General features: G+C 63.0%; 1 protein-coding gene across 1 annotated transcript; it reads left to right on the top strand.

Moving 5' to 3' along the window:
* The first annotated feature begins 67 nt into the window (after nucleotides 1-67).
* Nucleotides 68-15,995, top strand: LOC120385041 (pre-rRNA 2'-O-ribose RNA methyltransferase FTSJ3-like). Its single transcript, XM_039504118.1, is given in 22 exon segments — nucleotides 68-363; nucleotides 1,583-1,754; nucleotides 2,032-2,137; nucleotides 3,097-3,143; nucleotides 3,365-3,444; nucleotides 3,833-3,932; nucleotides 4,444-4,638; nucleotides 4,725-4,840; nucleotides 7,195-7,299; nucleotides 7,526-7,626; nucleotides 7,715-7,809; nucleotides 7,983-8,100; nucleotides 8,849-8,984; nucleotides 9,222-9,418; nucleotides 10,221-10,341; nucleotides 10,862-10,952; nucleotides 12,064-12,223; nucleotides 12,415-12,491; nucleotides 13,678-13,780; nucleotides 14,093-14,276; nucleotides 14,380-14,474; nucleotides 14,947-15,995. Coding segments are annotated over 21 exon segments (2,484 nt in total). The 5' UTR covers nucleotides 68-363; nucleotides 1,583-1,687; the 3' UTR covers nucleotides 15,137-15,995.
* The last annotated feature ends 339 nt before the right edge of the window (nucleotides 15,996-16,334 follow it).

The raw sequence follows: 16,334 nt of genomic DNA, 5'->3' as shown, positions 1-16,334 counted from the left end.
TTTCCTTTCTCTGGCTATGAACGCTCAAAACACCCATCACGCTTCCGGGCTCCAATGACCACACCTAAGATGGCCGCCTCCGCCGGTCCGTAGCCGCCATCTTGGTGGGGTCTCTCCAGTAACCTTCGGGCTTGTAGGGAGAAAGGGACAAACGCCCTGATGAGAACGTTCCCCTGAGTCCTCCCGGGCGCCGTGTTCCCCCGCCGGCCCCGCTCCGCCTCAGCGCCTGGACGCCACTCACAAGATGGCGGCAGGGCAGCGTCGTGACGGAAACGGAAGTGGAGGCGCGCGCGGGGCAGTGTGGGAAGGAGCTTGGCGTGTGCATGTGGTGTGCAAGCTGCACGCACCAGTAGCCGGGCCGGGGTGAGTCGGGGACTCGGGGGGAGGGGAGCGATTTGAGGGGGGACTCGCGTGGGGATTGGGATTGGTGGGAGGGTTGGGAACTCGCGTGGGGTGGCGAGGTTGGGGGACTCGCGTGGGGGTAGGTGGGAGTGGGGATAGGTGGGAGGGAGTGGGCAGTGGGGATAGGTGGGAGTGGGGATAGTGGGGAAGTTGGAGGAACTCGTGGGGAGTGGGGATAGGTGGGAGGGTTGGGAACTCGTGGGGTGGCGAGGTTGGGGGAACTCGCGTGGGGATTGGTGGGAGTGGAGGACTCGCGTGGGGGGTGGGGGATAGGTGGGAGGGAGTGCGGGCAGTGGGGGAGGGTTGGGGAACTCGCGTGGGGGGTAGGTGGGAGTGGGGGGGATAGTGGGGAGGTTGGAGGAACTCGCGTGGGGATTGGTGGGAGTGGGGACTGGTGGGGATGGGGAGGGACTTGCGTGGGATTGGTGGGATGGGGTGCGGGCAGTGGGGGAGGGTTGCGGGCAGTGGGGGAGGGTTGGGGGAACTCGAGTGGGGATTGCTGGGAGTGGGGGAGGGCAGGGGGAATTGGGGGAATTTATTTCTTCCATAGCTGCTCCCAACTGGAAGCCGCCGGCCCGGCCCAGCACGTTTCCAGCTGGGTCCCTGGGGGCCTCGCCAGGTGCCCCTCCCCTCCCTGGTGCTGACCCCCGGGCACCCCTGCGGTGTGAGGAGCTGCGCTCCTTTGACTTGGTGTCGGGGGTGCTGGGCTGGAGCCAGCGGGTGCGGATCTGGTCTCCCCGCTGGCTGGGGGTCTGACAGGTCCTCGCCCCGCTCAGCTGCTGCTCGGGGAAGCGGTGGGTGCGGGTTGCACTGGGGCTTGGGGTCACGCTGCGAGGGGGCCGTAGCCAGCCATGTCATAGGTGGCATTCTGCGATCCTATGGATGTTTTTCTTTATGGGGCGGGACTAAATGCGTTTAGAGGCTTGTCCTGCTGTAGACAGGAGTGGGGCTGGTACTGGGGCCCCTGTGGGGGGCCTCGGACGGAGTCGTGTGGTCACTCGCTCCTTGATCCGTAGCCGTCTGCCTTGGAGGGCAGCTGCAGAGAATGGGATGGGAGGGGGGCCTCCCTTCCCCCAGCCCAGTGTTGGGGTGAGTGACGTGCTCCCCGGGGTGCTCAGAGCCGATGAGGGGCGATTTGGACTCTAAGTTCAACCTGCTGCCGCTTCCCGTCTCTCCGCAGAAGCCGTGTGCTGCTGCCTGCGACTGGTCGTGGGGCTGCCCCGCCCGCCGGAGAGCGAGCCGAGCCCGTGGCCTGAGCCAGCCTGCGGCTCCTTCACCCCCCAGCATGGGCAAGAAGGGCAAAGTGGGCAAGAGTCGCCGGGACAAGTTCTACCGCCTGGCCAAGGAGACGGGTGAGCGGGGGCAGCGTCGGCTGAGTCCTGGGGGTGTCTCTGCCCCTCAGCGCCCACATCCTCCCTCTGCCGGGTCGCGACCTCCCACGCGTGGCCTGGCCTGGGACGTGATCTCCGCCACACCTCGTTCTGTTGGTTTCCCCACTTCCTGCCCTGCAGCAGCTGCTGGGGCGCTGGCGATGGGCACCGAGCCGGTCTCGTCCCCCCTCGCGCCTGCCGAGTGCCGAGCTGGGACTCACCCAGACCCCCGGAAAGCTCTGACTCTCCCTCCCTTTAGGCTTTCGCTCGCGATCCTCCTTCAAGCTGATTCAGCTCAACCGGAAGTTCCAGTTCCTGCCGAAATCCCGCGCGCTGCTGGACTTGTGTGCGGCCCCTGGCGGCTGGTGAGTGACCGGGGCCACGGCTGCCCCATCAGAACCCAGGGGACACGGGGGCTGGCAGGGCCCCGGGTGATAGGAGGCAGGAATGTCCTGGCTGGCTTGGCAGAGCTCCAGCCCACTCGCCTGCGCCTTGGGGAGACCCAGAGCCCATGTGCAGCCCTGCCTGCTTCCTGGGCTCTGTCGGTGGCCAACGAACTGAGTCTTGGGGCAGAAGAGGAATTGTGCGGCGGCCCTGTGGCTCGGGGGCAGGACCAGACACTGTCTGACATCCCTGCTCCCCGGGCTGGCGAGCAGCCTTGTGGCCATTGCAGGCTGCAACCGCGGGGGGGGGCCTGCGCCTGTCGGACTCCCGGGGCACCATCACTACCCTGCCCCAAGCCCCAGGTGACTGTCCCGTAGCAGGCAGCGGCTGGCGAGAGCTCAGCGCCCAGGCCTGGAGCTGCTGCTGGTGCTTTGCCGGCCCCTAGGGAAGCACGGGACCCATACTGCCCCCCGGGCCCTGTGTGGGCTGAAGCCCCAGGGAGTCTCCCCACTCTGGCTCCGCCAGGTGAGGTATCGCAGGTGTCTCCCCATGAAAGATGAGGGCAGAGCCCTCCCAGGTAACACATCTCTCCCCAGCCGAGGCAGCGCGGACTGGGCAGAGGCTGCTGCAAGTCGGGGGAGCAGCTCCCAATGCTGCCAGGCCCTCCAAGCTGGATCCCCCCACACTCTGCCAGTCTCAGACCAGCCTGGTGCGGGGGTGACCCCAAACAGCCGTATCCATGGGCTGCGTAAAGACTCGGGGTGCCAGGCCCCAGGGGGTGGGCGCGGAGCCCCACCCTGCCTGGGTTTCTCCTCTGTCAGAGTCAGTCCTGTGGGGCTCGTCTCCTTTCCCGTGATGGTGCTGGGGGGAAGCGGTGGGACCCATGGGTCATTATGGGGGGGCAAGGCCTTACACTGCCTCTGGCCCTCTCTCTCCACAGGCTGCAGGTGGCCTCCAAGTTCATGCCAGTTTCCAGCCTCATCATTGGTGAGTGAGGGGAGCCGGGGAAAGGGGCAGGACAGGATGCCCGGGGGGCTGGGCCCAGGAGAGAAGGGGCAGTCGCCAAGCGGCTGGTTGGGAGGGGGACGCTGTCCCTCCTGATGGCTGGGGCAGGCGCCACCCCTCATGGGAGCTGGGGGCTGTTGAGAACGGGACAGCCCCCCTGTTCGGGGCAGGGGTCCGGCAGATGCTGAGTGTCTCTCTCCTAGGGGTGGATTTGGTCCCCATTAAGCCCATCCCCAATGTGGTGACGCTGCAGGAGGACATCACCACGGAGAAGTGTCGCCAGGTAATTCCCACCCCACAACGCCTCCTGAACCCAGATAGTCGGACACTTTAGCGCATCTCCCCTGGCCCTGTTTCTGGGGGGATGGAGGGCATCATGTCCACCCACCCCCCAGAGGCCTCTCTGCGGTGGGATCCCCGAGCCACCCACCCCGGTTTCCCTTGGGGGAGTGGGTAGGACCCTTGGGTCTGGCTCAGCCCTGGGACGCAGGTTCTGTAGGCAGGCGGGAGCGTTGGTCTTGGGGTGTCGGAGGAGAGGCCTGGCGTGGGAGGAGGGGCGGCAGGCTCACTCTGCCCTCGCCCCCCCTCCCCCACTCTGCTGTGGGGAATGTGAGGGGGGCTGTCCTGGCAGGGAGGGTGTCCCAGGCTCACCCCCTGCCCTCGTCCCCCAGGCCGTGCGCAAGGAGCTGCAGACGTGGAAGGTGGACGTGGTGCTGAACGACGGGGCCCCCAATGTGGGGGCCAGCTGGGTGCATGACGCGTACTCCCAAGGTACCTCGCCTGGCGGCCCCGGTCCCTGTGACAGCCGAGGGTTCAGCTCCATCCCTAGTGCCCTGGAGCTGCAGCGCAGCCCCCGGGTCTGGCTCAGCGACCCTGTGTCCCATCGCCCCCAGTGCAGGAGCAAAGGGCCCTCAGGGGCCGGCCCAGCTACGAGGGAGCGGGACCGTCCGGCTGTAGCCCGGCACTGTCGGTCGTGTGCTCCTGAGCAGAGAGCGGCAGGAGGCCTGGGCTCCGTGGAAGTGTGAGACGGACGCCCCAGGGGAGGGAAAGGAACACGCTGCACCGGGCAAGTGTCTCCTCAGCACGCCCAGGGCTGAGTCCGGCCCAGCCCCGCCCCCTGCCTCATCCTTCCCCTCAGGTATCACGACAGGCACCATGGGAACCAGAATCAAGCTGGATCCTGCTCCCTAGCCGCGCCCCGGGCTGCTGTGCTTGGAGCCACTGGGAGTGAAGGCTCAACGAGGTTGGCTTTGGCGCTGATCCACCTCCATTCTCCACCCAGCCAACCTGACGCTCATGGCCCTGAAGCTGGCCTGCGAATTCCTTTCCAAGGGCGGCTGGTTCATCACAAAAGTCTTCCGCTCCCGTGACTACCAGCCCCTCCTGTGGATCTTCCAGCAGTTGTTTCGCAAGGTGCAGGCCACCAAGCCGCAGGCCTCCCGCAACGAGTCGGCCGAGATCTTCGTCGTCTGCCAGGGTGAGCTGGGGCCGGGGGTTGCTGAGTGGGAAGGGAGTGGGGGTTGCTGGCTGACACCTCTGATCCTTTTCTTTCCCCTCTCCCAGGATATCTGTCCCCAGATAAAATTGACAGCAAATTCTTTGATCCCAAATTTGCCTTCAAGGAAGTTGAGATTCAGGCCAAATCTGTGAGCGAGCTGGTGACCAAAAAGAAACCAAAGGTACAAATGAGCAGTCCGGGGGGATTGGCTGTGAGGGGAGGTCCTTTGGGGCAGGGAGAGCAGCCCCCATGGATGAGGAGAGGGGTCCACAGTTTAGAGTGGGGCTGGGGGAGGCTGTGGTGCTTGGACCCTGCTGAGTGGAGCCTGCTGCTTACTCATCCCGTCTGGCTAGTCATGTATATGCTTGACGCTTCAAACCTGCTCATTTCCCAAAGCCGAGGAAAACTATGAGTGAAATTGCCTGGGAGGAAAAATGCTGTCAGGAAAATTAATGAAAATTGGGAGCCCTTTTAAAAGGGTGCGTTACAGGCCAAAAAGCCCCGATTCTACAGTCAAGAAAGAACTTGACCTAAAATCCCATCCTGGTTCAGTGGTGAAGAGAAAGCAACAATTAGACAGACATAAAAAAGCAATAGATAACACATGGAAAAAAGGGGAAATGCATAGCAATGGGTATAAATTAGAAGTTATGGAGTGTAGAAAGTTGATAAGGGAAGCTAAAGAGATCAGGGTAAACTCCCTGGCTTTCATAGCCAAGGACAATAAAGAGTTTAAGGATATTAGGAACAAAATAAATGCTAGCAATGGTATAGGCCTATTACGCTAGGTGAAGACGGTAAAGGTGTTAATATAGAAAAGGCAGAAAAGTGTTTAATAAATATTTAAAAGCAGCAAAGAGTCCTGTGGCACCTTATAGACTAACAGACATATTGGAGCATGAGCTTTCGAGGGTGAATACCCACTTTGTCAGATGCATGCATATTTGTGTGTTTGCCAAGAAGCAGGATTATGCTCTCATATTACATGAGAGTGGTGAAGTACTTTCTAGTCTGTTAGCAACCAAGGTGGATGTTAAAAAGCATCTACTAGGAACAAACATTTTTAAATCAGCAAGTCACTAGCAACCAAAAAGTTCTAATAGAGCTGGCTGAGAAAAATCTCTAACCTACTGACATGTTAATTAATGTCAATTAATGTGATTGGTGGGGGGGCTGTCAAACGTAGTTTCATTCTTTGAAAAGTACTTGTCTTAGTTACTGCACAACGTTCTAACTGAAAACGTAGCACTGTGCGGTACCTGCAAAGCAGTAAGTGGATTAACACCTGACGAATAGACAGATCTCAAAAGGGGTTGTCCTCTAATGGGCGAGTGTCCAGTGGGTTTCCGTAGGGCCTGGTACTAGGCCTGACCTCATTCAATATTTCATCAGTCTGGCAGCAAATAGCAAATGTGCAGCTGAGCCAAAGGGTTAGTCTACACTTACCTGCCAGGTCGACGCGGAGAGTTCGACTTCTCGGAGTTCGAACTATCGCGTCTAATCTGGACGCGATAGTTCGAACTCCCCGCGCGCTCCGGTACTCCACCACTGCAAACGGCGGTGGCGGAGTCGACCTTGGAGCCGCGGACTTCGATTCCGCGGCGTCTGGACGGGTGAGTAGTTCGAACTAGGGTACTTCGAATTCAGCTACGCTATTCACGTAGCTGAATTTGCATACCCTAGTTCGACCCCCACCCTTAGTGTAGACCTGCCCAAAGATTTGTGGAGTGAGGCATAGCGATTGGGGCAGGGTGGTCTATGGAGCGATCAGGATCACTGGCTGAACTGGATCCGTTCAAACACCAGGTGTTTTAATACAGCCAAAAGCAAGGTCATGGGTCTAGGGCCGTCCCTGCGGAATGGGGGCCTGCATCCTGGAAAGCAGGGGCCCTGGACAGGACCTAGGAGTCATTGTGGACAAGCGGATGCCCGCGAGCTCCCGGGGTGATGCTGATGTGACCCGTGGCTGTGTGAAGAGGGGAGTCGGAGCGGATTTCTGTACGACGCTGCTGGGACCGACGCTGGAGACCGCACTCCGGTCTGGTGTCTGCATTCAAAGCGGATGTTGACGTATTAGAGAGGGTGCAGAAAAGAGCCACAAAAGCGATTTGGGGGCTGGCAAACAGGCCGGAGAGTGACACCCACACAGCTCAGTATGTTTCGCTGATCACAGAGCAGTCTGAGAGTTGACTTGATGGCAGTGATTTGATCTTGATGGGGAGAAAATACTGGCGACTAACGGGCTCGTTAAAGGCGACAGGCAGAACGAGAACCCCTGGCTGGAAGCTGATGTTAGACACGTTCGAGTTAGAAATGAGGCAGGACGTGTTCCCCGAGCGAGCGATTGGCCATTGGAACAAACTGCCCGGGGAAGGGAGGAGGCCCCATCTCAGTGTCGTCAGCTCCAGGCTGGAGGCACCACAAGCCGTTGGGCTCCATGGGGGTGTGAGGGGGGGAAGTGAAACGGCTGGGCTAAGCTGATCCAATGGCCCCACCGGGACTCTACGGCTCTGACCCCGTCCTCCCGTCTCGCAGGCGGAGGGATACGCAGAAGGTGACACGACGCTCTATCACCGCTTCACGCTGATGGATTTCCTCAAGGCCCCCAACCCTGTGGATTTCCTCTCCAAGGCCAACGAGGTGAGTGCCCAGGGCCTGGCCGGCCCCCGGGGGAGCGGAGCAGGGAGAGCCCCCAGCCTGGGCTGGGCTCAGCCCCTCTGCTGGACACCTGCAGTGCACTTAGCAGCACCCAGGGACTTGCTGGGGGGACCCACGGCCCTGGGCTTGGGGCAGGGGAAGGGTTGCGGGGGCTGCTGGGCCTTGGGAAGGAGACAGCTGCAGCCTTTCCCCTTTGGCTCCTGTGCAGATCACGCTGGGGGACAGCGAGCTGGAGCGGCACAGCGCCACCACCGAGGAGCTGCGCCAGTGCTGCCGGGACATCCGCGTGCTGGGCCGCAAGGAGCTCAGGTACCGGGGAGTGGGGGCACGCGGCCTGGGCTTGGGGAGTCCGGCACTGCCTGGGGGGCTGGTTCTAACTCGCTGCCTCTCTGCTCAGGGCCCTGCTGAACTGGAGGACGAAGCTCCGTCGCTTTATGGCCAAGAAGCTGAAGGAGCAGGCCAAGGAGCTGGACATCAGGTAGGAGGAGAAAAGTGGCTTCCAAAATCTGCAGCTGCCCCCCCACGCACACCAGGGGGCGCTGTGACGCCATAGCTCGTGCCCGCCAGCTGGTGGCGCTGGGGATCCTGGCCCAGGGTTGGCTGGATGGGGCAGGGCCGGGCTGAGTGACTCCATCTTCTGGCAGCTTGAGCTCCGAGAGGAGGAGGCGGCGAGGAGGAGGCTGGGAAGACGTCGGGAGCAGCTGGGGCTGGAGCCACAGAGGAGGAGGAGATGGAGCTGAGGCTGGCGGAGCTGAAGGCGGAGGAAGTGGCTGAGCTGAAGAGGTGAGTGCTGCCCTCCCCAGGGGATCTGGGCACCCAGGGGTGGGGGAAGCTCAGTGCCGGGAGCTCCTGCTACGCTGCAGGCATGTGATGGGCCCATCCTCAGCTGGGCTGAGGAGTCCAGCCAGCAGAAATGCTGCAGGGGGCTCTCCCTTGCCCCATGCGGGCAGCCCCCCCGGTACCCGTTTGCCCTGCGTACCCCCATGGCGCCTCTCCCTGACCCCCTCCTCTCAGATGTGCTTCTGGGAGCAGTTTCCTTTGGGCTCAGGACCTCTGCCCTTCCCAGGGACCCCAGCCCGGCTCAGACGCTCGCCCTTCCCAGCATGTGAGGGAAGCAGAGGCCCTGAGTGGAGTGACTGGCCCAAGCTCCCATGGGCTGCCGCAGAGCTGGGAATAGGACCCAGGAGTCCTGCCAGCCAGGCCTTCTCTGACACCCCCCCGCCTGCTGAGAGACCCGGCTGGAGCTCACTGCCGGCTGGCAGCCATGCGGCCCCTCGGGCTGCCCGGTGCTCTGCCCCAGCAGCCAGGGAGGCACCTCGCGGGTGGGGGGATGGTGCCCCTTCCCCCATGACTGTGCCGCTGAGAGAGCTAGGGGCCGAACCCCACAGCACAGGGGTCTCCATCCTGGGGGGGGCAGTCGGACAGGCCCGCCGGGAGGCAGGCTGGGGCAGCCGGGCTCCCATCCCCGCGACGGCAGCTGTGGGGCGCTGGCTGCAGCGTGACGCCCCTCCCCCCGGTGGGTTCCCCCCAGGAAGAAGAAGAAGATCCTGAAGGAGCAGCGGAAGCAGCGCGAGCGCATCGAGCTGAAGATGGACCTGCCCGGCGTCTCCATCGCGGACGAGGGCGAGACTGGCATGTTCTCGCTCCGAACCATCGGCAAGACCCGGGTGAGGCTGCGGGGGCGGCAGCTGGCTCCCCACCAGCGTGACGGCCCTTGTCTGCTCGGGGCAGAGCCGAGGGGTTGGTGGGGCTCGGCAATGGGCAGGCCACAGGGGCGTGAGCGGGGCTAGGAGAGTGGTGGGTGGGGGCACTCCAGAGGTGTTGGTGAGGCCAGGTTGGGAGGGAGGCAGGATGATTTGATTTCCCTGGGGCCTGGCTCCTGACCCTTGCTCCCTGGTCCTCAGCTGCTGAACGAGGTGGCCAGGGGCGACATGGCGTCTGCGGACGCCTTCCTGGAGGTGCCGCACGAGGACGACGACGTGGCCCTCTCGGAGCAGGACGACGCGGACGACGTGTCTCTGGCCAGCGACCTGGGCTCGGACGAGCTGGCCGACGTCGAGGAGCGGCTGCAGGAAGCCAAGCGGGGGCTGGGCCCAAAGAGGTCAGAGCCACTGTGGGGAGCGGGGGGCAGGTGAGGGATCCTGGCAGCTGCAGTAAACTCCTCCCGGTTGGAGCAGCTTGGGGGCCAGCTTGGCCATGAGTAGGGAACTGCCAGATTCACGGCCGTGAAAAACGTGTCGCATAAGATGAAATCTGGTCTCCCCTGTAATAACATCTGGTCTGTTGTGAACTTTTACCCTAAGCAGCGCTTTGCAAATGGCCTCCCGACCCGGAAGGGGGTCGTGGCTTTGCCACTCCGACTTCTGCGCTGCCTGGAGAGCGGCGGCTGCTGGCTGGCTGCCCGGCTCTGAAGGCAGCACAGAGGTGAGGGTGGGATGGTATTGGGGGGTTGTCACTTTTTGGGGGGGGGCAGCATGAGCTTTACATCTTTTGCCATTTTTAAACACACGTTCATGTTTCGTGACAACACCGTGAAATTTATGTATCTGAAACCGGGACAGTCAAGCTTTTAAAAATGCTATGAGTGAAATTTACAAAAACCGTGAATTTGGTAGGGCCGTGAGGGGTGCTGGGCAGGGGACAGCCGCTCTACTCTGGGCTCCCAGTAGGGGGCGCTGTGACCGCCTGGGGTGATGACCAGGCGGACGGAGTTGGCCTGCGTGGCCCTTAACCCTCGCAGCACCACTGTGGTGGGAGGCTCTGCCCCTTTCCCAGGGGTTGGAGCCAGATGGGCAGCTAAGTGCCCTGCCCCAGGGAACCCTGTGCAAAGCAGCCCGGCCGCCCCCCGCTGGGTCCCAGTCCGTGGCCCCGGGGCTGAGCGCGCCCGGCTGGCTGTGTTGCAGAGGGACCTTCCAGCAGCCGGCGGCGGAGGAGGAGGAGGAGGGGGAGGAGAATCCCCTGCTGGTGCCCCTGGAGGAGAAGTCGGTGCTGGAGGAGAGGCAGACCAGCCTGTGGTTCGGGAAGGTGAGTGCCCCCACTGGCCAGGAAGTGCCAGGCTCCGAAGTGGGGGGTGTCCCAGCCCCAGTGCAGCGGCTCCAGCCTCACCTGGGCCCACCTGCCCTCTGCTGGCTGGAGCAAGGTCTGCGCTGGCTCTGGCCTGTCGCCCTCTGGTGGCAGCACAGCGCGTGTGAGCCGTGGTGCCAGTGGCTGGCAGGAGACTCTTGAGCTCCCCCAGGGAGGCCTGGCTGGGGCTGGAGAGTTACAGGGGCCAGAGTTTCCCCACGTGGGCTGCAGGGACCCCAAGGATGCGGGGAGAAGGGGGCGCGCAGTGAAAGCAGCCCATGCACAAGGGCCTGTGTCCTTGCCTCAAACATCCCCTCACTCCCAGCTCCCCACGTGTCTCCCCCTGCCCCCCGCCAGCTCCCCACATATCTCCCCCTGCCCCCCATCCCTGCCAGCTCCCTGCCATTCATGTGTCTCCTGCTGCCCCCACTCCCCGCCAGCTCAGCCCTGCCCTCTGTGACCAACCCCTCCCCCTCCCTAGGAGGTCTTTGCCGGCATTGAGGACGACGCGGACGAGGCCCTGGAGATCAGCCAGGCGCAGGCGCTGTCCGAGAGGAAGGAGCCGCCGGCAGGTGAGAAGGGGGCCGTGGCGTGGTGCACGGGGCTGGCTGTCGCTGGGGATGGCGCCTGTCAGGGCTCCCTCCCCACTCTGAATTCTGGGGTACGGATGTGGGGACCCGCATGAAAAAGCCCCTAAACTTAGTTTTCCCAGCTTAGGTTTAAAACTTCCCCAAGGCACAAATTCCTTTCTTGCCCTTGGTATCGCTGCCACCACCAAGTGATTTAAACAAACGTTCAGGGAGGGCCACTTGGAGCCCTACCTCCCCCAAAATACCCCCCCAAACCTCTACACCCCCTTTCCTGGGGAGGCTTGAGAATAATATCCTCACCAATTGGTTATATAGTGAGCAATGATAACCCCCCCCCCCCCCGGGTCTTTGGGACACTGAAAAACAATCCGGTTCTTAAAAGACGTTTATTTTAGAAAACAGATAAAAGAAGCACCTCTGTAAGATCAGGATGGAAGATAACTTTACAGGGTAACAAGATTCAGAACACAGAGGATTTCCTCGCTGTTACTTACTGTTTCTGTGATATTAGATGCTTAGTTCAGATATGGCTCAGGGAGATGTGTTTTCCCTGCCCTGGCTCCTCGCTGCGGAACAAAAACCTTCCCCCACAGATTTGAAAGTATCGTCTCCCCTTACTGGTCCCTTTGGTCAGGTGCCAGCCAGGTTATCTGAGCTTCTTAACCTTTTCCGGAGGAAGGAGGGATTTTACGCTACCCGTAGCTATATGTTTATGACAGAGCCCCTGGCAGCCAAGCCTGGGAGAGAGCTGGGCCCCCATTGTCCAGGCGAGCAACTGGCCACGGGGTCATAGAAGCAATTGGAGCCCTGGATCCCTGACCTGCTCTCGGGTGCGACTGAATGTGGGGAGCGGCTGGTGAGACGAGCTCGACCCTGCCTCAGCCTCCCCAGGGAAAGGGGCCCAGCCGAACGGGGCAGAGCGCAGGGCTCCCCTGAAGGTAGCAGGCCGGCCCCAGGCTGTCCATCCAGCCCGTGTGGCTGGGGCCCCGGGAAGCAGGATTCCCCCTTATCAGCCACAATGCCCCTCTCGGCCGTGAGCTCCCTTGGGGGCCCCCAGTCCACCTCACCCACTGGCCTTGCTTGTCACACCCAGAGAACGTGAAGGGGAAGGGGCAGAAGAAGCTGCCCCCATCCCAGGAGGAAGCTGCAGCGGAGGTGGGGTCCAGGGCAGCCGTGGGGGCTGGTCCCAGCGAAGCCCAGGGCAGGGGGAGCAGCAGCGAGGACGACTCTGACAGCAGCAGCGATGAGGAGAGGTGAGGAGCCAACAGGGGTCGCTGGCCTGCCCAATGTGGGGGCGGGGTGGGTGTAGCCGGGGGCCCGGGTTCCCGGACTCTATGCAGTGGAGGGATGAGCTGGGAGGGGGTTGCCCCCCCCTCAGTCCTGAGCACCGTCGCCTTGGGGGGCGCTGCATGAGCGGCAGTGACAGCTCCTCTCTTCCCCCCAGGGAGACGTCGCAGAAGGGAAGGAAGCGGGTGCTGGCCGAGCCAGGTGGCTTCGAGGTGGTGCCCATTGAGGACCCAGGTGAGTTGAGTGGGGGCTGTGTGCAGGGAAAGGCAGCCCTGCTGGGGCGTCTGCACCCCTGGACACCAGCATGGAGCTCAGGGCTGTGGGGGGGAGGGGCACAGGCCCAGCTGGCGGGGGAGGGCATAAGGCCATGGAGGTTTCTAGTCCTGGGGGAATTCTGCACAGAATTTATGTTCCCCACAGATTTCTTTGCTTCCCTGCAGAAAAATGACTTTCTGACAGGGAAGCAAAGGGAAGCCCCAAGAGTGGTCATGTGACCCTCCCCAGCTATATGTTTTGGGTGCCCAGGGCAGCTGGCAGAGGTAAATCACTGTGGGATGGGGGTGGGACTGGGGAAGACCCGGCTGGTGGCTCCTACCCTGCGCTTGGCTCAGCTGCTAGTCCTGGCTGGGCTGGGTAGGACGGGACTTCCTCTTCCCCTGCACGGCATCTGGGGCTGTCAGAGCCACCCCAAATTTCTCCCCCGGCTGCAGGAAGCTCTGCAAACTCTCCCCACCGCCCTGCGTCCTGCACCCGCCGCTCCTCAGCAGCTTGGGGACAGATCCCTGTACAGGGAGCTGCTCCCCCATCTGCCCAACCCCCGTGCATCCAGACCCCCCCCCCCCATACCCAGACCCTCCCACTGAGTGTCACTCACCCCCCACCCAGAACCCCCTCCGGGTGAGCATCACTCCCCCTGCACCTGGATCCCCACCCCACCGAGCCACCCAGACCCCCTCCCGCTGAGCCCCAACCACCTTCACCTAGACCCCCCTGCAGGGTCCTATTGCACCTAGAACCCCCAACAAACCCCTGTCTCCTGCCCAGAGATCCCTCGCTGAGCCCGCACCCTGATTGCCCCACACAGAACCCTCTCACCCCACACCTGGATCCCCCCACACTGAGCCCCTGCACACTTGGATTCTGCTGGGCTGAGCATGGAGGGGCAGGGCCCTGGGGTGTTTCTGGGGCAGGCCTGGTCCTTGCGCTGCGTCAGGGTTGGGTGCAGCCTCACCGCTGAGTCCATGTCCCGGGGGGGAGCTGCAGGGTGATCTGCCACCTCTGCAGCCAGGGGCCTCTGCTCCCCAAGGCCAGGCTGGAGCCTCCACAATGGTTCGGTGCCCAATGCTCTCGGGAGCCGCCGGGGGCGGGTGGGAGCGTTTGTAGCAGCTTGAGCCCTAACATGCCCGTCTTCTGCCCCCAGTGAAGAGGGCCCGTGTCCTGGATGCGGAGGGGCTCGCGCTGGGGTCTGTCATTGCCACCTCCAGGAAAGCCAAGCGGGACCTGATTGACAACTCCTTCAACAGGTACTGGGGGCAGCAGGCAGGGCCGGGCGCTGGCGGCCAGCTGGCCCGGGCGGGCCCTGGGGGGGGTCAGCTGTGATCTTGAGGGGCCCATCCCCCCTTGGTTTCTCTCTCTTGGGGAGAGAACGGGGTGTGTTGCGGGGGGGAGGGATCCCTCATTCGACCCCTTCTCTCCTGCCCTGTGGGTGTGAGCTGTGTCCGGCAGTCACTTCCCGTGGGGGTGGTGTCTCTGTCCGTTAGCCCCAAGGCGGGGGTGGGTCAGGCCTCTGCCTGTCCCTGGGGCCTGCCCTCACCCGTTGGGCACCCCTCCCCCAGGTATGCCTTTAACGAGGAGGAGGGGGAGCTGCCCGAGTGGTTCCAGCAGGAAGAGCAGCAGCACCGCCGGAAGCAGCTGCCTCTGGACCGGCAGACGGTGGAGGAATACCGGCAGCGCTGGCGCCAGATCAACGCCCGCCCCATCAAGAAGGTGGCAGAGGCCAAGGCCCGGAAGAAGCGGCGGGTAAGTCAGCCGCACAGCCGGCAGGGTTTCCCTTCCCCCACCCTCTCCTCTCGCTGCCTGGCGGGGCCCCCAGCCACCCCCTGACCTCTCCCGTCTCCCCCAGCTGCTGAAGAAGATGGAGCAGATGAAGAAGAAGGCGGAGGCTGTGGTGAGCACGGTGGATATTTCGGAGCGTGAAAAGGTGGCCCAGCTGCGCAGGTGAGTTACGATGATGTCGGGATGTACGGCGTGGGCAGGGGCTGGTCGGATCTCTCGGAACAGCAGAGGCCGGGCCAGCATGGGACCATGAGGCTAGGCCGGCTGCCAGAGCCGCATCAGCAGGTTCCTGAGGGGTCGTTTCTGCTCCCCACCCCTGCCTCGGCCAGGCCCCCCCTGCTTGGGGCACCAGTGCTGGGTCGTGGCATTGAGCCGGGGGGGTCATGCAGCCAGTGACCTGGGAGGGCGGGGGCTGGCTGGACGGGGGCTGAGGAGGCAGCTGAGAACAAAGGTGGGGAGGTGGCGGGGGTCCCCCATGTTTTTCTGAGGCTGCAGCCCTGGAGCCGGGGGGCTCAGCCCAGTGCTGTTTGTGCCCCAGGAAGCGTGTGGAGTCCAGGGCTGGGAGTTGCTCCCAGCAGCTGTCACATTGACACCCGCTGGTCTCTGCTCTAACCTCTCACCTCTCCTCTGGCAGCATCTACAAGAAGGCCGGCCTGGGGAAGGAGAAGCGGGAGGTCACTTACCTGGTGGCCAAGAAGGGGGTCGGCCGGCGTGTGCGGCGCCCCGCGGGGGTCAAGGGGCACTTCAAGGTGGTGGACAGTCGCATGAAGAAGGACATGAGGGCTCAGAAGGGCAAAGAGAAGACGAGACGGCGCCGCAAGTGAGGACTCTGCCCCGAGGGCTGGGCACGGCTGGCGCCTGGCACCGTGTGCCAGGCTGGGGTGGCTGGACGGCCCACGTGCCAGCCCTGGCCCCGGCTCCGAGTGACTCTGGACAACCTGACCCTGTTCCGAGCCCCCGGCTCCTCAGCCAGAGGAGGAGGGAGTCGCGCTCTGGATCACAAGAGGTCACTTCCTGTTGGCAGTGGAGCCACTTCCTGTCTGCAGCCTCGCGGGAACCGGCTCTGCCAGCCTCTGCTTCGTGCTGCCACTGCCCTTCCCAGGCTTGCTGTGCGGCAGACGATTGGTTAGCCCTGGTCACGTGGCTTCTGTGTTGCCCGCCCAGAATTGACAGCTGTGATGAGACTCCCCGGGGAGACGGCCACACTCTGTACATCCACCTTCCAGCCACACCCCACTGCGGGCGGGTCCCGGTCCCCCCCCGAGAGCAGGGCCAGGAGTGACTCTTGCTTTCAGCCAGGCGTCCCGTGCTGGGCCAACCCCTGTGCAGTCCGGGGCCTGGCCCAGGGCAGGGGCTTCCTGCTCTGCTTGTCGGCGGAGGGGGGTTCGCTGGGAAAGCAGGAGCCAAAGCTGGGCAGGGGGAGGCGTCCCTGTCCCTTGGGCTCTCTCAGCTCCCCTGTCTGGGCTCCCTCGGGGCAGCCGCTCTCCTGGCTTGCTCTGAAATTAAACCCTGTTCTCTGGGCCTGTTTGCTGTTTCCTGCGGCTTTGCCAGCCTGTTCGTTAGCTCTGGGGCTCGGTGTCTCTTTCGGCCTCCTGGCTGCAGTACCAGCAGGACGCTGGGGCAGGTGCAGCTGCCAGCATCAGATGGGGCAGCTCCCCAAATGAGCCGTGGCCTCTCCCCTTGGGGCTCTCTCCAAGCCCTGCCCATCTCAATAGGGGACCTGAGAGAAAGGCCTGAATTGTGGCTTCTGGGGGCCAGTGGGGTGCTAGCTACTGGGATGGGGGAGGTCAGGAGGCCTGGGACAGAGGCCAGAACCCAGGCTCTGTTGCCAAGTGTGTGTGGGGGGGGGGGAGGGGGGCAGAGCTCTGTTTCTCCTGCTCTGGGCAGAGGCATCAGTGTGGAGTTGAGGGCAGGGCGGGAGGGATGTTCTTGGGCTCTGTTTTGGTGTCTCTTCACTGAAACGACTCGGCTTCGTTCTCTCCCCCAGCCTCGTGGCCGGTCCAGACGGGGCCACCAGCTCAG

The sequence above is a fragment of the Mauremys reevesii genome, linkage group 17 (genome assembly GCF_016161935.1).
Source record: "Mauremys reevesii isolate NIE-2019 linkage group 17, ASM1616193v1, whole genome shotgun sequence".
Lineage (NCBI taxonomy): Eukaryota > Metazoa > Chordata > Testudines > Geoemydidae > Mauremys > Mauremys reevesii.
The sequence above is the reverse complement of the archived record's forward strand: the minus strand, read 5'-3'. Positions and strand labels throughout refer to the sequence as shown.